General features: G+C 32.1%; 2 protein-coding genes across 7 annotated transcripts in view; one reads left to right on the top strand and one right to left on the bottom strand.

Moving 5' to 3' along the window:
* The window catches only part of LOC118191564 (ATP-dependent RNA helicase DDX24), a 133,488-nt gene extending 116,648 nt beyond the window's left edge, over positions 1–16,840 (bottom strand). For 3 of the 5 annotated variants that reach the window (XM_085820539.1, XM_085820542.1, XM_085820543.1), the window contains exon 1: positions 16,732–16,839. The gene's annotated coding sequence lies outside the window, so the exon portion shown is untranslated. Of the gene's footprint in view, positions 1–7,551; positions 7,575–16,731 lie in introns of those variants that run through there. The other 2 variants (XM_085820541.1, XM_085820540.1) reach the window with 2 other exon arrangements.
* A 159-nt stretch (positions 16,841–16,999) lies between these two features.
* Positions 17,000–25,756, top strand: part of Vps28 (vacuolar protein sorting 28) — a 96,643-nt gene continuing 87,886 nt past the window's right edge. Inside the window, exons 1-2 of one of the 2 annotated variants that reach the window (XM_085820545.1) lie at positions 17,000–17,119; positions 24,214–24,274. In XM_085820545.1, coding sequence (XP_085676671.1) covers positions 17,107–17,119; positions 24,214–24,274 — 74 coding nt within the window. In that variant the 5' untranslated portion in view covers positions 17,000–17,106. The remainder of the gene's footprint in view (positions 17,120–24,213; positions 24,275–25,756) is intronic. The other variant, XM_085820544.1, reaches the window with a different exon arrangement.

The following is a 25,756-nucleotide window of genomic DNA, read 5'->3' as shown; positions in this document are numbered from 1 at the left end:
TTTGCACCTTGAACTTTAACCTCTATTCTTTGAAACCTTCAGTAAAGTCCTGCCATCTGTTGAATTAAAGCCGAAATAAACTTCTCAAGATATATATTCGGGTATAACACTATGATGCACTATATCTATTTCTTTAAAGGATTTATAGAATTCAGAGTTAGTTCTTCTTCTCCAGATATTGCTACACTTTATGCCACCAGAAATACTTCTAAAAATTTTTATTTCAAAGACAGAAATGATACGTTTAACTTTTTCTGTCATTGCCCAGGTCTCAGCACAAGACGTAAGAATGGGTATGATTAAGCTTTTGTAAATTAAAATCTTCGTTTTTCTCCTAATAAAGTTAGACTTCAAGTATTACTTGAGACCGAAAAAACATCGGTTAGCATTTGTGACTCTACTACGGATCTCGGGCATTAAATCATTGAGAGTATTAACTTCTGATCCTAAATATTTAAATTTGCTAACAGTTTCAAATTTGTAATTCCTCAATTTCAAAATAGGGATTGCTGTTATTACTACATGGCATGTATTGGTGGATTGCTAGATGCATTTTGCTGGCTGCAGCCTCTAGAGATGTAAAAGCCTCTCTAAGTGACTCGGTAGTGCGTGCGACTATGACAATATCGTCAGCAAACGCAAAAATCTGATTAGATTTGTTAAAGATAGTTCCCCGAGTATTAATGTTGGAGTCTCTTATGATTTTTTGGAGGGCAAGATTAAAAAGCAAACAGGCCAGTGCATCACCCTAACTGAGCCCATTTGAAACAACAATAGGCTCAGAAAGATTATTCTGGATTTTAACCCTAAGTTTTGTCTCAGAGTAATGGTGACCAAATTTATAAGTTTTTCAGGTATTGCAAATTCTCTCATAGCTTCAATTAAATATTTTCTGTTTATTGAATCGTAGGCAGTCTTAAAACCAACAAAAAGGTGGTGCGTTGCAATGCCTTTGATTAGTTTTTCTCGAAATTTGCCTAATGTTAAAGATTTGTTCTGCTATAGATCTTCCTTTGCGGAAACCACATAGGTAATCACCTACAATATTTTCTGTATAAGTTACTAGTCTACTAAAACTTATATTGGAAAATAGTTCCCCTGTAATTGGTACATCCCAAAATGTCTCCTTTTTTACGTATAGGACAGATGATGCTCAGTTTCCAATCTTCGAGTAAAACTTCTTGGTTCCAAACTGGATTCGATGAGGTGGTGTATTTCTTTAATGTTTTAACCTGCAGCTCTTTTAATGAGTTCTGAAGTAATTAAGTCAGGGCCAGGGGTCTTGTTATTTTTTAGCTTTTTAATTCCTTCTCTAACTTTTGCCAAAGATAGTGGCGGGATACTATCGGTGTTTACAGAGGTAATTAGGTAGGTTGAAGACCCATCCCGTGTATGATCATTCAACAAATGACTAAAGGGCTCATTCCACCTGTGGAGTACCTCTTTTCTGTCATTTAGGATGATGATGTTTTTGTCTCTACAGGCAGTAGTTCTAGGCTTAAAATCTTTGTGGCCAAGATTAATTTCACAATAGAAAGCACAGTTTTCATTGGACCCCGCCAGATGTTCAACATCTTTAAATAGGTTGTCGTGGAAAAGTCTTTTCTTAGCTGGTGGATCTTCTCCTGTTTTCTAGATCTCTTATATTCCTCAACAGAGAGTCTTGAATGTCGCTTTTGGACCATATTTTTATAAGCAGCTCTTTTTGTCTGTATTACAAGGAAGCATTAATTATCAAACCAATCCCTTGGTTTGGGTTTTCCCATATATCCCAGTGTATTGTCAGCTCAGCGTATGATTGGAGTCTTTGAGCAAGCTATACTTATTTTTCACGGTTTCCAGTTCAACCATGTTTTTAGATCTTAGTTCTCCCCTGAGTGAAGCCTGGAAATTTCGTTCAATTGCCTCAATTTTCAGTTTTTCACAATCGAACCTTTTTTGCCTTTCTCTCTGTATCTTTCGGGCGTTTGAAATTTTAGCAATAACCAAAAAGTGGTCAAAATCACAGGTGGTGCCTCAATAAGTTCTAACATCCTAGATATTCGAAGAATGGCTAGAATCGATGAGTATATGATCAATTTGATTCCAGGTTTCTGCATCAAGTGAGCACCAAGTCATCTTGTGTGTTCTCCTGTGGCTGAACACACACAGTGCTTGAAATTATCATGTTTTGCTCAGCAGCAAAAAGTACTAGTCATTGTCATTAGTACTATCATGTAAGCCATGCTTTTCAATAGTTGGTCTAAATTCATCCTCTTTACCCAATTTAGCATTCATATCTCCCATAACAATTTTAATGTCATGCTTGGGACAAGATCTGTATAACACAGAAAGTTCCTCATAAAAAAATTCCTTCTGTTACTCTTTCTTGTTTTCTGTAGGTGCATGTCCATTGATAATACTATAATTAAAAAACTTTCCAGTTAGACGAATTTTGCAAAGTCGGGGTGATTTAGGAACAAAATCAATCACTAAGTGTTTCAAACTTTTTTCAATAAGAAACCAGTACCAAAAACATGTTTTTTCACATCACAGCTATAGTAAACCGTGTGGTTTCTTTTCTCAAAGGTACCTTTCCCAAGCCATCGCATTCCCTGAATGGCAAGTAGATCCATGTTATACATTGACTACCAATAAGTATTTGGACACCTATGCAAATGACGATATCTGCGGTCCTAAGGTACGTCACGGACTCCGACAGTATATATATCATGTAGGAAACAGCATCGGCTTTAGTTGCATGCAAGATGCCTCACAGTTCGAAGCTCTCTGATTTCGAGAAAGGTATAATTATCGGGTCACAAATGTGGCCGATCCTTAAGGGACATATCTAGCCATCTGAAGTACCCAAAATCGACAGTGGCCTATGTGATAAAGAAGTGGAAGGTGAGCGGTGATTGTCGGAATGTGCCCCGAGTCGGCAGACCAACGAAACTGTGTGATGGAGACCGACAAGTGCTGTCCAGAGAATTTCGGAAGAACCGCACCCAACCGATGTCCCTCATCCGCGAGGAGTTTCAACAGGCATCCGGGAGTATTGTTTTAATGAATACCATCCGTAAGGAAGTACATCTGCTTGGTTTTCATGGTCGTGCTGCTGCCTATAAGCCTTTGATCACACAACAAGTGCTGTCCAGAGAAATTCGGAAGAACCGCACCCAACCGATGGCCCTCATTTGCGAGGAGTTTCAACAGGCATCCGGGAGTATTGTTTCAATGAATACCATCTGTAAGGAAGTACATCTGCTTGGTTTTCATGGTCGTGCTGCTGCCTATAAGCCTTTGATCACAAAGTCCAACCGCGCTGCTCGGTTAATATGGTGCAAAGCCCATCGAAATTGGACCGTAGATCAGTGGAAACGGGTTCTTTGGAGTGACGAATCAAGGTTCACCCTTTACTGTTCGGATGGCAGGGTCTGGGTCTGGCATCTACCTGGAGAACGTCTCCTGCCAGAATGCATTGTGCCAACAGTCAAGTTCGGCGGAGGTGGAATAATGGTCTGAGGGTGGTTCTCCTGGTATGGGATGGGACCCTTGGTTCCCATTCATGGTAACCTCAACTCCGATGCCTACTGCACTATTTTGGATGAAAATGTGCTTCCTACGTTGTGGCAGTTTTACCGATTGGACCCCTGTTACTTTCAGGATGACAATGTCGACGTTAACCAAGGCTTGGTATGGTGCCAATGGAGTTCATTGAATGGACTGGCCTGCCCAGAGTCCAGACCTGAACCCTATCGAGAACCTCTGAGACGAATTGCGTCGCTGAATTCAGGGGTGCATTACCTTGCAAAATCAGTGAAGGAACTTCTATGTCTTCTCCAAGCCGAGTAGAAGAAAATACCACTAGCTGTCATACAAAGACATGTGGAAGTATGTCCCGGAGGGTCCACGCTGTAATTACCTCTCGTGGAGGCTCCACCAACTATTGATTTTAAATAAAGTTAGTTTTTCTTTTCTATCACAGGTGTCCAAATACTTATTGGTAGTCAGTGTATTTGTCAAATTCTTCTATAAGAAATTGCAGTCCCTTACTGTAGTACAACATTCAAATATTTCAGGTTCCAATATGAAAAGTCCTTAGGCTATTTCCAAGTCATTTTCTAGTAGAAGCAGTCTGGCTAATTCTATCTTTGGATTTCTTAACAGTCAGATTTTTTACAAGGTGGGGTAGTTAGCCCCATCCCAACCCCAACCTGGAGGACCAGTTCCCTGATATAATCCTCAAGGGCAAAAAAAAAAAAAAAAAAGAGAATTGCACTCCCTTGACTTTTTCCATGTACACATTGATGCACGGCATATAAGTGGGCGATTCTGCATCTACTTGAAAATAACAAGTCAAAGAATTGCACAAACTTGGTATCCATGTACACATCGACTTATTTTCACTTAAAAAAAAAAAAAAAAAAAAAAAAAAAAAAAACAGAGAATTGCATAAACTTAGCATTGCACACTCCCTTGCTTTGTCCATGTAAACATCGATATGTGTCATATAAGTGGGTGATTCTGCACTTTACCCAAACTTTTAATTTAAACATATTTTTCTTAGGTCCTGGATGCCCCCATTTAGTCATGGCATTGACTGTATGAGATGCAGAAAAGAATGCATATTTCCATTATAGAAAATATTATTCTATTTCTCCATATTACAACATGTAGCCTTTTTTTTTTTTTTTAAATATTAAGAGTTACTAAATAATGATGTTAAGGTACTTACATATTACTCTGTCGAAAATGAAAGTTGGCTACCACTGAACCATGAAATTTAAGCCAATTGTTCCTGCGGAATCCTGAACTGCAACGGCTCTGTCTGCAACTCTTATAAGAATTCATTCATCAATCTCTGAGCAGAATCCATCAAAAATTGCAACCTAACAATGGATATGCTCACCTAAAAACTGTTATGGGCATGCTTTCCAGAGTTTGGCAATTTCTAATCAGGTGGTTGCGATAATACATAAGTACTCAATAGGCAATGCTTTAGAAGCATTTGATGTGCTTTTTAAAAAGGCTTTAATTGATTTCACCTATTTTGTTAGGCCCTTTGATTATTAACAGAAGCTCCATTTAGAAAACTATAAATACAAACTTCTCACAGGTGGTTGTTCCAATCTTTTACTATTTTGTCAGCCATATTCAGCTGTTATGCTATGCATTCAACAAATATTAATTCTTTCAAGCTGTATATAAACCTAAGTGCATCACAATGTGATTCCACAGCCATCAATTTTTTTTTTTTTTTTTTTTTTTTTTTTTTTTTACAAAGTGCAAGAAAAAAATTCAGTGATAACAGTTAATTTATATCCTTGTTTACATTAAAAAAAAAAAAAAAAAAAAAAAAAAAAGTTGCTTATCAAGAATCAGTTGAGGTTTCATCAAACCAAAGCTTTGATGTTGAGTCTTGTAATGTCTTGCTTATCCACAATTGGTGCTAAATTCACTGCTTAGCAAAAGTTTCATGGTTAACAAGAAACAAGACTATACCTAAGTACTGATTTTGATTTACCTTATCAAGCCAAGTGCATATATAAAGTGTTAACAAGAATTAATTGAACTATATTTTTATTTTAAAGCTATATTATAAAATTCCTCCATAATTTGTTACTTTAATACATACTCATATTTTTAACCTTTTTGATTTATCAGATTTCCATCTCATTTTTTTCAAGACATTTCAAATTTTTTTCCCAGATTTCATGAATTGTCTTTTTTAAATTTACAAACATTCTTAGCTTTGAACTATAATAACATCATGCATATGCTGCAGTAAACAGAAAAGTTACTTACTGTCATATTTACTTGCAAGTTTTAATTTGCTTTGCTGCATATTTCATCAAAAATATCCAAATGCTTTTAAATTTTTCCATGAAAGAAGGAATGGGTAAAAAATAAAAGTTGATGTGATTAAAACTGTAACAGAAACGATTGAAAATTTGGTTGATCTTTGGATTATGGTAACTTGGCGATTTTTTGGCGACCAACTCTGCTACAGCAACCCTCTATTTTTTTTTGCCGCCATTTTGTCTTCACGAAATAAAGACAAGTTTCTTTTCTTTTTATTTACTCAACACTTTTTCCAACAATCTACTAGCCCAATTACACTGGTGCTAGAAATTTTATGTAACAAAACTGCTTAAACATGACAAATATTAACTGCAAAATTGGGAAAAAGTGCAGAATCGCAAACTCCTTGCAAGTTTATCAGAACAGCACATACACATAAACCATTTACACATCGACTTATTTTTACTTAAAAAAACATCGCAGAATTGCACAAAAATGGCATTGCACACACTCTTAACTTTATCCATCTACACTGCTATTTTCTCATAAATTACAAAAATTTGCACGAAAATTTTCTTACTCTTTAAACTCGATAAAAAGCACATATGTGAAATTACCTGATCGCAAAAAAGCACATACCCTTTACAAGGATGAACATTTCCACATATAAAATAAATAAAATATCCAAAAGCTTTAACCTCTAAATTATATATTACATTATAAACGTCACTAACGAATTTATATGCAAACATTAAAAATAGTTACAAATACTTAGTGTCAAATATTTAAATTATTTCCATACACGTTTACTTCAACTGAAACGTATACCAAATTCCTACAAACATAAAATTCACAAAATAACTATCATTTAATTAAAATATCACTAAACCATGTACACGTTGACTTATTTTTACTTAAAAAATCATCCCAGAATTGCACAAAAATGGCATTGCGCACACTCTTCACTATATCCATGTACACTGCTTTTTTGTCATAAATTAGAAAAATTTCACGAAAATGCATGAAAATTTTGTGAATCTTTAAATCCAGTAAAAAGAACATATATGAAATTACCTCATCACGAAAAAGTATATACCCTTTCCAAGGATGAACATTTCCACGTATAAAATAAATAAAATATCCAAAAACTTTTACCTCTAAATTATCTATTACATTATAAACGTCAGCAACGAATTTATACGCAAACATTAAAAATAGTTACAAATACTTAGTGTCAAATATTTAAATTATTTCCATACACGTTTACTTCAACTGAAACGTATACCAAATTCCTACAAACATAAAATTAACAAAATAACTATCATTTAATTAAAATATCACTAAACCATGTACACATCAACTTATTTTTACTTAAAAAAAATCCCAGAATTGCACAAAAATGGCATTGCGCACACTCTTCACTATATCCATGTATACTGCTTTTTACTCATAAATTAGAAAAATTTCACGAAAATGCATGAAAATACTCAACGTATACTACTCAAACATATTCCAAAATACTACAAATATATAACTCACAAAATCACGAATATTAAATTAAAATATAATTAAATTAAAAAGCACTACTTAAAATATAAATAAGCACATACATTAAATTAATAAAAATTAGATTACAATCCTAATTACTTTAAACTAAATCATTGCTAATAACAATTTTCCAATAATACCACATTAATTTATTTACTCCTTACATTTAGAACAATGCATAAAAATAATATCCTCAAATAATTAAAAATACTAACTTACCTAATCTTCTTCAGAATCTTCATTACGTGGCTGCAGTACTACTGCCAATTTCTAAATCCAGTAGTCAACTGGAAGTCTATTCACAAAGTAATTAGAAATTAATAAAATTTCACCTATACTCAAACTACTTTCAGCAAACCACGTACCCTTCCTTACACTCCTTTTCACAAAATGTCCATTTTCACCATATTTCTTGCACCGCCATTTAAACTTAACTGTAATATCTTTCCTTTCACACAATCTCAACTTATTATTATTATCAGAAAAACGCATTAAAAATTTAGAATTCATTTTACATAGCGCCATGCAATCCGAAAATTAATCAACACTATTTCACACAACACACAATGAAGCTTTTCCACATTAACCCCCTTTTCCGATTAAACAACTGTAATTCGTCCATTAATGTCACATGACATATCTCATGATCTCTCACTTCCCTCACACAAAATAATGCGTAATCGGAACTGAGTGCTTCTCACATTATTACCAAAGTCCTAGGTAGTAACCTTTATCGCCTCCAAAATGTCGCCAAACTACCAGTTACCATATTCCAAAGATCAGCCGAAAAGTTAAACTGTATGTTACTATTAAAATTTAAATTGCAGAAGAGTTAACATTTTAAGTTGAAGTAAATGCTAAAAATTTGTTTTATCTCTGTTTATGATTTACGAATGAGATTATCTAAAATTCTGAAGCTGCAAGAATAAAAAAGGAATGGCAGGAAAAACTGGATTCTTAATACAAAGACCTTTGAAAGTAAGAAGTGGTTAAGTCTCCAGAAATATCAAACTTGCAGAGTTTACCCCACCCTTTCGGCTTGGAAAATTGTGAAAGACGGAAGACACAATCACTAATGTGGACATTCCCATCCATTCAGACAGGAAATACTAAAGCTAATGGTCATCCCATTTCAAAGTGATTAATGTGATCATAGTTAATATTATCATTCCTATGTTGTCAAATTATCAAAATCACTGTATTAAAAAACCCAATGAATTCATCATTTATTGTAGTCAGCAAATTTTTTAATGTGACCAAAGTGTTACAGAATGAACATTTTTGCAATCAGTACAAATTACAAACAACTCAGAAACACAAATGACATTAATATTTTTTAATAATTGAATTTTATAATGGCACAAAGAACTGCAGAATTACAATCTTGGGTAAAAGTATAGTTTACGGTACCCCTTTACGGTACTAATATTTAAATTTAAAAGTAGCTCATCAAGAAGAATCTATTAGGTAAAAAAAAAAAAAAAAAAAAGATTCAGAGCATGATTGTAACAAACACTGTTTGAAAATGTATACACAGTGTAATATTAGCATGCAAGCATATACTTGTGAATGTATTGATATTAGTATTTAATAATTTGTGCAAACACATTCTTTCAGCAGCGTAAAAGTATAGTTTAGGGTACCCCTCGGAGAAACTTGGCCATTTTTGGTGGTACATGGATACCGATTTTGTCCAGTTCGACTCGTTATTTTGGCTTGTGAAGCGGTGATTTTTGCCGCAAAAATCACCTCTATGCAAAGCCAAAATAACAAGACAAACAATTGCATAAACTCGGTATCCATGTACACATCGACTTATTTTCACTTGAAAAAAAATCCCCGAATTGCACAAAAATGGAACTGCACACTCTTTAACTTTATCCATGTACACATCGACCTATTTTCACTTTAAAAAAAATCCCAGTATTGCACAAACTAGCATTGTGCACTCCCTTTACTTTGTCCATGTACACATCGATATATTTTCACTTAAAAAGTCAAAGGAGCACCAAATTCTACAATATAGGAAAACAAAAAATACATAATCTCAATAAAATATATTTTAAACCAAACAATAAAATAACATAAAAAAGGAAAAACCTGTTATACATTTAAGCACTACCAAAAGCAAATATTCACTTACCTTGATTTTCGAGTTCGCTTCGTACACCCAGAGCCACGTAAAAATCAAAATATCAATCATACTCAAATGACTTATTTCAAACCAGGTACTCTTTCTGATCGAACGCTTCACATAGTAACCATCTGAACCTTTCTCCCTACAAACCCATTCAAATCCATCTAAACGGTTTTTACGTTCGATTAGATGCATATCCTTCCTACATACAGGACACTTATAATGGCTACTAAGTAAACCTTTATTTACACACCAGTCAATTAAAGCTCTTTTCCCCTTTCACTTCACATCGTACAGAAACTTTAAATTAATCTTACTACATTCGGGCATTCTACCATCTAAAGACTCAAACCAACACACACCACAAAAACGCTTACAAAACATCCCATGATTCAAAATCTCCCAGAATCATGCACCCGATTACGTCACAATAGGGTTTCCATAACATTTAACTACTCAGGCTACCATAAATGAAACAACAACTTGACGATAACTCAAACAACAACTTCGCCATAATACAAGAGGTACCTTAAAGTCTACTCTACTCCAATCTTTTTTCAGATAGCAAATGAACAGTATGGCTTCCTAAAAGCATACTGAAGTTTTATTTTTCTCAGCAAGAGCAGGTCCATAATTTAGGCATAGTGTTATTGGGATTAACAATGGACATATTGCCAAGAGATCAGAATAAGTTGTAATATGGAAAATATGAATATATTTCAACCACAGCATGCCGTAATTCAAACATACGATTAATGGATTACTAGGAATCAGAAAGAATATATTACTATAACATAAGTAGAATTTTCCATGACACAGGAAACAGGAACTTAAGTATAAATGAATTAGTAAAGAAAATTAAGTTCACATGCTGCAGTTACTAAATACATGTCCTGGAATTATGTCTCAGAATCAAACTGAATAAATATAAGCATGACTATTTTTAATAAATGGAAAACAGAGGAAGCTGAAAAAGGAAATACAAAATACCTAACTAAATATGAGTTGTGAAAAATCTCATGCTTGTTAACGAGATATTTTCTGCTGAAGATGGTTATGAAATAGATAAAGAATTCCTTCTTAAAGCTGTGATGAGGGAGACTCATTTTATTAATATATGGAATTCTACATTGATCAGATGTTCATAAATAACATAAATATTTTGTAAAACAATGAACTTTAGAATAACAAGATAATCTCTTCTTACAACTATAAGCTATGCCTTAGAATATTTGAGCTTTTCCTAATTAAAATCTTAAAAATATCTATGCTTGTACATTTCTCTTAAACTACTCTGACATTTCAAGAGATATTTTCTCTTCATTTAATGTTATCAAAACAGCCACGGACAAACATGATCACATTAAGTGCTGCCTACAGTATAACCAATATTTAAGCTAAGGTCTCACTAATTATTTGATAAGAAACTTGAACAAATCAATTTTAGAACTGGTTTGCTATCTTTATGTGTTGGATATAACATGTTATAGCTGCCCAATGGAATAGTGGTTAGTAATTCCGATTACCATACTAAAGGCCCCAGGTTCAAATTTGGAGAAGACGAGGGCAATCTAAATATATGGCAAGTAAAAAGTCCTATCACATGGTTTGGTGTTAGCAGGAGAGGGGTGGGAGAACCTCAGACCCATTCCTCTGCCTACTCCCTCTCAAAATTGGGGCAGAACTAAACAGAAGACATGCTGTCACCTGTGTATTGCTCAAAGCTCATGTAGACAGGCACAAAAACTGCACTCTTTGCCACATTAATGTTCACAAATAAGATACAACAACAACATAACACGATGTAACTATGGTTAGTCATGGATTCTGTGAAATATAGACATTATCCAATTCCATCCATAAATGAAGAGCTGACTTCTCAAAATCTGCATAATTTGCTGATAACTTTTTATGACCCAGAACAGTAAGACCTATACAAAGAATGCTGTTTCATGAAGTTTGCAACTCAAATGAGGGTAAGCATTGGAAAAAAATACAGTATGCAGTTTCTACTCTTAAATTTTTAGTATGCTAAAATAAACAGAGGGCACAGCTTTAGTATTAGTCCTTTTTGGCAAGAAATTTGTTTGGCGACATTTTGGAGCGATAAATGAAAAATTATGGTAACCTTGGTAACCCTAAATACTGAGCTTCAAACATGCCGCCATTTCTGTCCACGTAACTTTAACGAATTTGATAGGTATCAGAGCTTTGATGGCAGGAAAGATAAATTGTGTGTTTTTCTTAAAGTTACTTTTGTGTTAGGAAAGCACAACATTTAATTTTTTTAAAAAAAAGCCAAATTTGTAATAGTTAAAACTGGTGCTTTTAATAGTACATCACATGAGTCTTGACATTTTTTCATATGTCAACTCTGCATATTCTAATAAACTCCACACACCCCCAAGGAAAAAAAAACACATTTTCAGTAGCATGAGGTAAACTCTTGGTGTTTCCTTTGCTAAGGAGATCAAAATTACCATGGTCTAAAAATACTTATTTACCTCATATTAGAACTAAAGGGATGTGTAATTGCTAAAGGGATGTGTAATTCATAGGTTCAAATCAAGACCAAAATCAGGTTTCATTATTGCTTTTATAACATTTTCATAATTTGTCTGACTATAAAAAATATAATGTTGCTTAGATTATGGAATATATTGCTTATAATTTAGAGTTCTCAAATTTTGTAAATCTTACAACCTAACAGCTGTATGTGAATAACCTTCACTGAGTATTATTACTTTTATTAATAGTATGTTGACATAACAGTTGACTTTTTATTTTAAATTTTATGCAAATTTTCTACATTACTTAAACATTTTATCTAACAGAAATCTGAATTTTTTGTAATAAAAACTCTATAATAAAAGTAAGAGTACAATTTATATATAAAAATTTGACTACATGGGAAGCACTTAGATACTGATTTCAATGTCTTTAAATGTTATTATCATAAAGTTTAGATATATTCTTATTAAGTTAAGATATACTTTTATTCTATTATAAAGTTTAGATGTACAGAACAGAAGGCACACTTTATGACTCAGTCAACCACTTGTGGCATGATAACAATTAAGTTCAAATGTAAAATTTAAATTCAAATAAATTTGTAGCCCAAAGGCTGCACAAATCAATTTAATGCAAAGTTGGTTAAAAACTTAACTGGAATGGAATTCAACTATCAGCAATTATAATGCAAGGCTGAAGACTACAAATCTTTTCTTATCTAGCAACCTATTAATGTGGCCTCAAAAGGCAAAACACAGTTTGTTTTACAAAATAAAAACTTCATTTGGATTCTGGTGAGAAAACGGATGGAAGAAATTGACAGTAAAGATCCCAAGCATAAAATAACTCTGGTTACAAAGTAAAGGAACGTTACAATATACTTTGTTCCCTGATTAATTATTCAGTACATGAAATAGTGTAATGCATTTTTGTATTTAGTTTATTTAAATGCTTTCCAAAAGTGACAGGATTTTGCAAACATATTGACCATATTTTTCGACCTATAGATGCAACACTTCTTCTCTTCAGAAGTAAGATTTAGAATTAAGAAATAAGAAAATAAGAGAGAATTATGAATAGAAAATAAATACATATGCTGGCTAGCAGAAGAAGGATGCCTTCATAAAGTACTTTTTAAGAGAAACTGGCTCAGATTCACATTACATCTACGGAAAACTACTAAAACTCCCATATAGCCAGCCTGAACTACCACTGTTCAGTGGCTATCACTCCACCACTAGTGGATTCCAATTACTGTTCGGATTTTTCACAGAAATTATCATTTACGATGATTGTTGTATTATTACCATTGGTACAAAATTTACTCATTATGATAATTTAATTTTAGCTTTTAAATTATAATCATAAATTACTTGTAATAAATTGAGGGATTAAAAAATACACACTTCTTAATATTTTTACCATTTACAAAATTTAATCATAAAAAATATTTCTAACACTAGTACAAAACTTACCCTTTATAATTGAATTTGATTTCCTTCAGTTTGAAATATTTTTTTATTTTCTTTTAATAACAGCATCTAAGAAACTAAAGTAACATATACTAGTTTGAAATGCATTTTTTAACCTTTTGTAAATTTCATTATTCATAAACATAAAAATTAACCTTTTGTAAATTTAAAATATTAGCTAAGTACTAATATAATAAAATATAAATATGAACTAACTACTTAAAATATTAATGTTTAACCCTTTGAGGGGCGGTATATAAAATAATTTAAACTGTGGTAAAATTTTGCATGAACTATAACTTATGGACCCTAAGGACATAAAATTGAGACTTAAAAAAAATCTCGAGCGAAATCCTGAATTTTGAGAGCCGGTATATATTTTATATTGGCGCCCCTCTAGGACATTTTTTTCCAGGTAGCTGCCAACTGTTAATCTTTGTTTCTAAAATTAATTTTGCCTACTTTTGATGTGCGTCTCTAGTGATGAGTGCTTGAATATAGTTATGTAAGTCTAAAGACAATTTTTTTTTAATTTCGGCAGAAATTTAAAATTTTAAAAATAAAATTTATGTTTTTATGCAATTTGATGATGCAACCCAGCTGAACATACTTATGTAAAATATGGGTAAAAAGCTTTTCAACTTGATTTAAATTCAATATTATTTTATAAAAAAATTTAGCAAATATAACACTGCATGTGTAAATCGTATCATGCTGTAACTGAACTAGTATAATATTACAAGCAGATGTAACTCAGCCGAAAATTTAAAAAAATTGAAAAATGAAGCACTACGACCGACTCAGCTGAGAAAGTATGTTGCATTTTTGAAGTTGTATTTTATGCTTTAGATAATATGTGAACAAAACCATGCTTCATACAGTATACGAAGAATCCCCCCCCTCCACGCACACACACTTTAGATCATTGAGGACCGTAAGGTCCTTTTTTATTTTTTGTATAGTTTGTAATATATCTTTTTTTTTTTTTTTTTCCAGGAAGAAACGCCGTTAAACAATTTTATTATTTGATACACCTCAAAGCTCTTATTCTGATTTTCAATCCCTTTGGCTTCATAGAGGCTCCTTTTCAACTTTTGGATACATTTTAGTTTGCATCTAAAAAGGGCCTCAGAAATATTTTTCCTCCTTTCACTAACTGTGAAAATTTATTTCGGAAACAACCTATTTGTATCAACCAGAGCGCAAATTTCTCTTGTGTTCTCTAGTCTTTCATCTGAAATTAACAAAGAATTAAAAAGAATTTCTCTAAAGAATAAAAGCTTTCAAACCAGGAGTTTTTGTGATTACACTATGAGATGTACATTTCCATTTTAAGTGAGCTTTCCCTTTGTGTGATCTTATCACACCTCACAAAAGGAAGAAGACGTGACTCCCGAATGACAAATTAGTTGTCAATCACCTCTTTCATTTTCCTTGCATTCTAGGATTTTGGAAAACAAGAAGCAACGGGTGTCTTTTGGGGGCTAACATGCCACATTTAACCCCCACAATTGTGTAAAGTTTTGACCCCAGATGGCAATTTTGAAATCGATGAGTCTTTCTCTTGGAAAGGGATAAGTGCTGAAATAAAAATTTTAGCTACACACAGACGAATGAAACTCGAGCTGAGTACACAAAGAATAAATGAAACTAATATACTTGTATTCAGTCCTAGCGCAGAGTCAGTAAACGCCCCATTCCTCCATGAACATAATATTGAATCCCAAACGACTTATAAATTAATCATGAAAAATTATTACATCATAAACTGTTATAATAATAAAGAAATTCTGTCATGTCACAGAGTAGAAAAGGAGAAAACTGGTGCTGCCATCTATTGGCGTGTTACCCTCAGTGTGGGCGCCGGTATATATTATATACCGGTTTTAAAATCGTATAAATAATCTTCTGTTAATTATCAATTCTGACAAAAATGAAGTAAATATATAAGATTCAGCATGTGTACGTCATATATTTGCAGATTTTGAATTTTTTCTTTCCCTCCAATAGAATTTATGAATCTTCCAACATGATACCTTGCAAAGAGGTATATTAATTTCATAACTGCAAAATATTGAGCATTCATAGGGTGATACTACCATTTAGAATTGAAAGAAAACACTAGACACTTACGATAGTAGCTTTTGGTGTAGAAAAATTAGCATTTTTATGGAGGTTAAAAAATTGACAAACAACCGGTATATATTATATACCGGTGCCCTTCAAAGGGTTAATACATTATATTTTGTAATTAAAAATATTAACATTTTGTAAATTTCATTACTCATAACATAATAATTGTCATAAATTCATTTACATTTAGCAAACATATTCTAATAGCAGTTTAAATAATAATAAGAATAATAAATAAGAATAAAATAGCAGTTTCTTGTATTTATCTGTTATTACAATTTGTTATGCCATAAGATTAATTTGTTTTATATTAAATATTTTTTTTCCCCCTGATGCTAAAATGTAAATGAAAAAATGTAATGTAAATGTAAATGCATTTAGTAGTGTTTCAAGAATTTATCATAGCAGTACTTGAAATACTGAAAATTAGAGAAAGACTGTTTATTCTGATTAAGAGCTTATTTTTTAGGATTGTTACTTATTCTAGATCGGGTTTTGTTGACAATCCGCCATTTTTTTTTCCGATCTTCAAAACCGGGTCTACCTTGGCGACCAAAGTTTGTCGCCAAATAAAAAAATTGCCAAAAGGACCAATACTAAAGCTGTTCCAAACAGAGTACGATAATATGTATTTGCATAACGAATGCAACAAAGTCAAATACTTCGATAAATGGAAATTACAGCTTTAAAAGCTATCAGGCATTACAGGGAAAGATCATGAAAAGAATAATAATGTGCGAGATATTGAGACCTAGCAACAGAGTTTATATGTTATTTAAAGTCATCTGTGATTCTAAAAACACATCACAATGAAATATATACGTAATTTAATGAAGACACAAATGTAAAAAACAAGCAAAAAATATATTATAATATTACATCTATTCCTGCTTCACATTTCATATGAAACACATTTTAACTTTTATATGCACTGGAAATAGTTACTCGTTCATATTTTATTGGAAGAGGCAGGGAATTTCACAGAATAGTATGAGGTTTTTAATTTCGCATCTTACAAATGCCTAAAAATATATTTTAAACGTTGCCTAAAAATATATTTAGCATTTAATGAAACAAATAAAATATTAAATATTATTATATTACAGACACAATAATTCATTATATAAATATCAATCACATACTAACTTGAAATTAAGGCACCGAATTGAAAATAAATAACCAAAACAATGTGTTTAACACTTCTTCACTTCACTTCCTCTTTCTTTTTTAGACAAGTGTCACTAATATGAAGGAGGTCTATTTTTGTTTAAACAATTAATTATAATGCTTCTGATTAAGTTCTAGAGACGGAATTATTATAAATTAAAAATCACAAATATTATTGGGTAGTTATTAAAATGTTGTTTCTCATTGTATTTAACTTGCGAAGAGTTAGGCCAAAGAAGAACTATGTACATATTCTTTGGTTTTGGTTAGGCAACATTCCATCTCTTGATTTGTCAATTGTGAAACTAGTTGTTAGTCTAATAAATTTAAGGTTTCCTTTCGTGAGAAGACGTCATGATTCAACAAGGTAATTTTATGACTTTGCGGTAGAATCCATAGAATTTATGATCGTTTAGTAATATAGTTGTTACATTTTGTCATGCATTTACAAAGTTGATTACAGTCTGTATCTTACACAGATGTCTGAAAAAATAAAATTTTTAAACTCATCTTTAAACGTATTTCCTGACTATTGCATTTGAAAACAATACTGAAAGAGATCTAGTTCATAGTTGTCTAACTTCGAATCAGAAAGTATTGGTCGAGTAAATCAATATTTCTTTTGTAAAGATATTAACAATTTTAATAGTAGTTTATAGGAATCGATAAAGTCAGTGATTAACATCAGCTATCCTAAATAATCAGCAAAAGATCTATAATTATTAATGTATTATTATAATGTTTGGAAGCACTTCCTAAAAGGATCCGTTAAATGTAAACATTGCCCAAAATGGCGATGTTTACGTTCAAAATTCAAAGCTGAATTCACTTTCATATACCGTGGAAATGAAATAAAAGCATGAACTAACAGGAAATCCTTAAGCCCCTCCCCTCCCCCTAAAATGAGTTTATTGTTCAATTGTAGAAGGAGTCTAAGTGTATTATTTGCCATTATATTTTAAAACATCAAGGACTATTTTGTTTTATTTATGTTTTGATAAGTAAAAGGATTGTTGGCATGAATTTTTTGTTAGCACATGATAAAATTCAGGGCTAATCTTTGGAATATGTAGTAATTTTTTGCTAGTCTAGTAATCACTAAGTATTGCTTACTGGAAATGTAATACATATATTAAAAGCCACAGAATTTTTCCCGTAATGGTGTAACAACCCAAATTTGTACAGATGTTTTGGTAAATTTGATGATTACTATCCCCATCGAAAAGTTGCAAATTCCTTGTCAGATTTGGAGAGCATCCATGAACTTGTTCACAGCTTCGGAGTGAAACATTTGTTTGGGCATATTTTGTCTCAATGGTGTAGCCATACCACCTATTTTTTTTTTTTTTTTTTTACATTTTTCTTTTTACAAATCGGGCACGCATGTTTGTCGGTATTTTATGCTGTAGTTTTCCACAGTAATTCGTTTTTCTAAAAAACATTAGAGGATTACACAAACTCGGCATTGCACATAGCTTTAGCATCAAGATTCTAAAATGTGGAGGAAAAAAAAGGTGCATACCTTTTAATGAGCCACAGATAAAATCCTAATATATGGTCCGTCCTTGGCATGGTTTTGAAAATTGTCACCAACACCAAAATTACCTGTTTACTGCTCATCATAATGTCGCCAAATCTTGTGTGTACCATATATAGACAAAAGTCGTTAATCCGGACTTGTCGGGACTTTGGCGATTCCGGATTATAGATCATCAGTTTAAATCTGGTAAGATGGCATGCAGAAATTATAAAATTAAAAATATGAAACCGTAATTTATGAAATAAAGAACAATTATGATCTAAAGGGTATCAAAATTTACAAAAAAAAAAGCTTAATATTTATTTGTTTACTTTATTAAACATTTCTTTCAATGTAAGTTGTTTAAGTTGCTTCATTTTATGTGATAATACTTTCTCTTTGATTCTATAAACAGACATAATTTCTTGTTAAGTTACAAAGTTCCGCTGTTCAAGTCCTATAATTACTGTGTTGAGAACACCGACTAATTTGTCAATCGAAATTTTTTCGTTTTCAATAACCTCTGTGTCACTTTCTTCACTATCGGAAGCGAATTATAATGACAAGGAATTTGATTTAAATCATATCAAAGACGGAGTACATCGAGATGAAATACTACATTTAGTAAGGAATTATAAGCCAAATAAAATAAAAACATCTGCCCTGAAGATAAGAATAGTGCTGACAGATCAATTTCCAATTTATTGCGCGCTGCGGCATTTACCCCCCCCCCAGCCGCACAGCAGCGTGAAATTGATAAACAGATTTCGGAATGGTTAGAGAAATGAAGGCTATGCCTTTATCTATTTTTTTCAGCAATTATACTTTCAGCAAACATACTTTCGCTTTGTAGATCCTTTACATATTGGTAAATATATATCGGAAACTCTATTTGACATAATCGAAAGTTCAAACTTACTTTTATAGAATTGCTCTAACAGTCTGCAAAAAATAATAAGCCGGATCCAATTCAAAGATTAAGGAACAATGCAATCTGCAACATTAACTGAATTAGATAATTTTAGCTTAGCTTATACTGTCTGTTATACATTAAACGTGCATGCGTAAACGTATTATGTGCATGCGCACACGCATATTCGCAGCCATAAAGGTCTTACGTCATCTGTGCATGCATCGTTCTGACACATGCGCAGAAATCATGCGCAACGCGATGCATGCGCAGAAAGTTTGTAGCTTTGAGGTCCGGATTATAGATCATTCTGGATTATGGGTGTCCGAATTAACGACTTTTGACTGTACTAGGTTATATGTAAACCAACCTTAATTATGGCCTATGCCTGTAGAAAGCTAAGCCAGAAATTTTGTTGAAGATAATGAAAACTGCAGTGTGTGGCTCATTGCTGTGCTTAAGCACTGAAATTCTCATAGGAAGGATCATAATCTACATGCATATTAGTGAACATGTCTGGAAAAGTGGAAAGCCATCTGGGGGGGGGGCGATGGTGCACTTACCTTGACTGCCAAATAAATACTATTGGTATTTATGTGGTTAATACATAATTACTTTTACCTTATATTATTTTCACATGATTACTATACCTTTTAAATCATAGGTTAATACATAATTACTTTTTTGAGATGGTGGGTTGTTTCATAAATACTTTTTCATGTCTTTTTAGTGTGGGTGTGGAAAGTACCGATGATTTTTTGATAATAGCCTTAATGTACAAATTGCACATTTTATCATATTTAGCTGATATTTATGGAGAGTTAAATGAGATAAATTTAGGATTACAAGGATGAAGTGTTAATTTGTTTACCATTAAAAATAAAATAAATGCAATTATAAAAGGAACTCGAGCTAATAATAAAGAATTGAATAATAATATTTTAAGCTTTTCACCACATTTAGGAAGATAAAAACAATTTAGAAATTTTTCTACAGAAAATAATTTGAAAATAAAAGAAGAATTAGTATCTGACATTAAAAATCATTATATTTATTGATAAATAATTTCAACACTTACTTTCCCGAGTATTATGAAAATGAAAATTGGATTAGAAATCCATTTTGTTCAAACATACCTGAAATTTTATCTCGTGAAGGAAAAGAACAATTCATAGAAATTTCCTGTCATCGAACTGAAGATTTCAAAAATAACACACTTGCAAACTTTAGCTGAATTTAAAAAGAAATTTAAAAAAAAATTAAAGGTGCATTGTGCATTTCAAATAAAGCTATTAAATTTTTATTGCCTTTTTGCAGAACCTGTTTGTGTGAACAGAGATTTTCTTCTATGTCATATTTAAAAAATAAATACAGAACAAAATTAAAAGTGGATCCTAATTTATGGTCTATGCCTGTAGAAAGCTAAGCCAGAAATTTTGTTGAAGATAATGAAAACTGCAGTGTGTGGCTCATTGCTGTGCTTAAGCACTGAAATTCTCATAGGAAGGATCATAATCTACATGCATATTAGTGAACATGTCTGGAAAAGTGGAAAGCCATCTGAGGGGGGGGGGCGATGGTGCACTTACCTTGACTGCCAAGTGAAGTAAGATCAGATATAAAGAAATTGATCTCTCTTAAACAGGCCCAAATTTCGCCTTAAATTTTAGAATTAAAGTATTATAACTTAAATTAAAATCTTAAAAATAAAAATAATAATAAAAAAAAAAAAAGCTTTCATATTTTATATTATGTACAAAGGGGCCTTTTTTTTTTTTTTTTTTTTTTATTTTGTTTTGTATGTTACCTTTATTTATTAAATATCATGTTCTTTGCACTTAAACCATAAAATTTAATTCAACAGCAATATTTCAAAATAATTTTTAAAAAGGGCATATCTTTAGAATTTCCGATAGGGTTTCGCGCGCTAGAAATAATTTTTTTTTTTTTTTTTTTTTTTACAGTGTTCCCATTGCTTGCTTTGAAATCATTGAGTTTCTTAATCAAAAATTCAATAAAGTTTTTACAAAATATGAAATAGATAATAAAACAGATTCCAAATTTCAAGTTTCCCATATTCTAGTGGAGGACAACTTATTGAAAATTTGATGTCTCTAGGTACCATTGTTTTTTCCATAGTGCGAGAAAAATACGTACATTCATGCGGATTCTTCATTATTTAATTTCTTTAAATATAATGCTTTAAATATAAATCTAATATTTGGTGGCAATAATTTGAAAAATTAATCGGCATTTATAATGAACCGACGCAAAATGAAATTAATAGTCCTTCTGGGTTAACGGTAATTAAAATGGTAAACAATTTTTAATCTAATATTTTTAATAAGTGCATCTTTAATACAAATAGCCAATAAGCTGTGCAAATGGAAAAAAAAAAAAAAGTTTTAATATTTCGATTGAGAAATTGAGAAGTAATCATTGGAAAATAGTGTTGATACTAAAGATTTTCAGTTTTTGTTTAGATGGTACGCATTAGTCAAAAGGTTGAAAACCGCCGCATTAGACTGATTAGTTTCTACAGGAAGTTACTGTCTGTCTACGGTAAGAACAGCTCCCGCCACGGTGTCTGGCGAGTGGCGGTCGCTATAGCAACAGGGCTAGTATATTTCAAATAGGGACGAACCAAGGGTTGCTTTATTGTTATTTTGTTTTTGGTGACTGTTGGCTTAAGGGAAGTTTATCATTCGTCTTCTCGGCTTCATTCCAGCTGCACGCATCTTTTCTTAAGCCTTATATTATTACTATTAGCTCTTTTTATTCTCGTTGTTATATCATTTGTGCTAGCATTTGCTCAAATTCGCTTCTATTTAGCTTGATTTTCGCAGTGCTTTGTTAATCGCCAATTTTTTAAAATGCCCTTCCAGTTTAAGAAAGGTCAACCTTTAAAGTCTCAGTCACGTCAAATCGTGTATAGTGTCGCAGAATTTTGCGCTTCTGAAGTTTCGGCGAACTCTTTAGTAGTTCCTCTTCCTTAAGTTTTGAAGAGCGAAGTATCAACAATGGGTGAAAATAAACTTCTGAATACACTTGGAAAGAAATGTAAAAGCCCTGCTAATCATAAATGTGAAATTTACGATTTTGACAAATGCGTTCTACGGCAGACAATACAAGACTTTTACATCAAAGAAAAGAAAGTGCCATCTGTGCGGAAATTACTGCCTGTCTTGAGGCAAAAATTAGACTTCCCGTGGCAAAAAGACTCTTTGTGCAAAGTTTTGTGTTCAATGAATTTTCGTTGGAATGCGTAGAAAAAAAAAAAAAAAAAAAAAAAAAAAAAAAAAAAATCTTATCGAAAGACCTCACATTGTATTTTGGAGGAACAATTATTTACGCGAAATGAGAAAACTCAGAGCAAGTGAACGAACGCCACATCGTTTACATCGATGAAACATGGATTGACAGCAATTTAACTTTTAAGAAATTTTGGCAACATGATACGGTTTTGGGCGCACAGCCAGTTTCCCTTAGCAAGCCCTCCATGGAGGCATCCCTCCTCTTAGGCCTGGAGGCTTTGCGTAATCATATAAACCAACCCAAACCACTGGTAATTAAGGAAAAAGCAGTTTTGATTTTAATTCACCTTCGCTTCCTTCCGCCATTAAATTAACCAGCTTTCGGTTTAGTTTAAAGGTATGAGAAAAGAAGAAATGTTCGCAAAAAGTATTTATTGAGAGCATGGGTATGTAAAAAAATGCTTTTACTTTCAAGATGATTCTATATACATTTAATGATGAAATTTTTAGTCATTATTAAAGCACAAGCAATAAATTAACAGAAAATTTTGAAATAAAAACATAGCAGAACGTCATTTAAAGACTGAAGAAATTGCTTTGAATGTTCACGGTAGATCAGCTAGAGGGGAGAACTATAAAAATTAAATTTATTTTATATTTATGAAGTGCGTCTATACTATATAAAGAGAATGGGGCAATCAAGTAGATTTCTAAGATGTCATCTATGATTTTGCAAGCAAACAAATAAACAAAAAAGAAGCAAAATAATAGCATGATTTTTTTAAATGTCGAAATTAAAATTTTTCTTCAAAAATAAACACGGATTTTTAAATTTATTTCCCTACAAGTTTATTTTTACTCATTGTACATCTAGAGGGATTGCAAATTTAGCGACTTGTACCTCACACGGCAAAATCAAAGACCGTTTCTTGACTGCAAAAGCTTTATCTACGCCATCGAATTTCATTTTCGGAAATTGGATGTAGGGGTCGACGCAAAGGGTCAACAAGCATTTTACTTGAAACTAAAACAAAATGTGAATATCGCCAAATCATCTTTAAATGCGCCAAGGTGGCAAACTCAGAAGTAAGTCTTCAAGACACCCCTACGAAAAATGGGTTAGGGCTCGTTTCTACGGCAACAGACAGCTGCAGACAAACTGGCGAGAGCTGTTCTTACCATAGACAGACAGTACACAGTCTTGTGAAAATCTGTAAGATATCAATATGTCTAATATAATGGAGATCATTTAAAAGACGTTATATTCTAATATACATGGATAATAGTCTGAGCATATTTTATTAATTATTTTTATTTTATTATAAGTTATTACACAAATTTTAAAATTAACCTCCCAATTATTTTCACTTGAGTTTCCAAACTGTACAGATTGATACACTAGTGTAGTTATTGTAAATAAGTAATACATCAAGTTTCTTCACAGCATGTTCTTCTATTTTATTTTGAAAATCTTCTGCAATTTTTGCCAATCCTATATTTTGTAACTTGAAAATATAAAATACAATATTTGTAGTTGAAAAATGTTAAATGGGCATTATTATTTATACTAATGTAAGTACTGCATATAATTTCACATTTGTGTTGGAGTTTTGAAAGCAAGTAGTTGTTTTAAAAATAGTATAAACATTAATAGTTTTATTAGAAATATTTGTTTGTGTCATAAATTCTATGCTTATTTTCTCATCTTATATCAACACTTTAATAGTGTGCAAATTAAAATTTCAGAATTTATTTGTATATCTTCTCTTTTAACACAGAAAATCGACCAGAACTGTACGAAGAAGTTAAACTTTACAGAACTGCAAGAGAGAGAGAGAAGTAAGAAAAATATGTTATTTTTATAATGTTGTTATGACTTATCTCACTTGTCTGAGAATGACAATAGCAAGTACGGGACTGTATCTGTCATTGACATGAACCTTCGGCATTTTTATAGGTAACAGAGCGACTTTGCCCAGTATTGAAGGAGAGTCCCTTGTGGGGAGTGGGCAGCCCTTCCCTGCTATCAAACCACTTAACATTAACTTAACAAAGAGGACATTTATTTAGATTTAGATTTTCTAGAATGTTTTATAAATTAAGCAATAAAATGTATAGATAATGTTGCCTAATACGAAAACTTGAATAAAAGTAGTTTATCAAATTTGTTATATAATATCACTGTATTCTGGCCATTCCTATTCTTTTATTAATTTTAAGGGCTATTTTCATTTTAAAAGACGCTTGGTCGCCCTCTAGCATGAAGAATTATGACTTTTTATTAATGAATTGCTAATTTTTCCAATTTCAACTACTTTCGACCAGATTAGCACTTTCTTAGAGTTTAGACATTTTGTTTTTCAACTTCACTGTCTTCACAACAAAGTTCTGAACAAGACGTCATCTTCGTAAAATAGCTTATATCATTTACCCACCTGCCACCCCTAACCAAAAAGACAAGTTCTTTTCCCCTTTGGCCGTTGCTTACCATTGGCTATTGCCTTTTTTCGTCAGTTTCCCCCTTCTATGAAGCTAATTTCACTACTTTGCCTATCTGGTTACATTTCTTTAAGCTGCATTTTATAGCAACCCTGTGCAATTATTTTGATCATTTTATGTTTTGCAGACCACAGCTTTGAACGTAAGTAAATTTCGTCCTTATTTTGTTTTGTTCTTTGGTCTTTGCAAGACCCATTTCAGTACATATTTATTATGTCTCTTTTGGTTCTTCTCCTTAAAAAGTTTATAATTTTCTAATTAGAGGGTTTTCCCTTAAAATTGTGTAATTTCTAGACTAATAGCTTTTAAAGCTATTTATTTTTTTGTACATTTACCTAACTAGGCTTTCGTGTATATATTTTTGTTGTTTAATAGTACGTTTTACATTTACAATTTAAATCACAGCTCGTCAATAGCCTTTTAGCTATTTTATTTTAATTGTACCTTTGCATCACTTAGCTAACTTGTGTAACTTTTTCTAGTTTAATAGTAGGTTTTACATTTTCAATTTAATTGCGACGTGTCGGTGAAAAGAGTGATACAATTGAGACTTAACAAACTTTTTTTAGATCATAAAGTTGGAATTTTCTAATAGTAAAATTGAATTTATAGTCTCAATTATTATTGTTTTATGAAACACACTATAGGTATTAACTTGATTTGAATTTTGAGCTGCTTTTACCTTGATAAATCTGGCATAAAACCTTGAGTTAAGCTATTTACCATTTGTTGCAATTTTTTGTACATATCGTATGTTTTTGTAATATGTTTTATTTTTACAACAGTTCTTTTATAATTCTTAGTGCGTTAAAATTTATTAAT

Source organism: Stegodyphus dumicola, chromosome 7 (genome assembly GCF_044657685.1).
Source record: "Stegodyphus dumicola isolate Sdum_Otavi_A_Nest chromosome 7, ASM4465768v1".
Taxonomy (NCBI): Eukaryota; Metazoa; Arthropoda; class Arachnida; order Araneae; family Eresidae; genus Stegodyphus; species Stegodyphus dumicola.
This window is presented reverse-complemented; position numbering and strand designations above follow the sequence as displayed.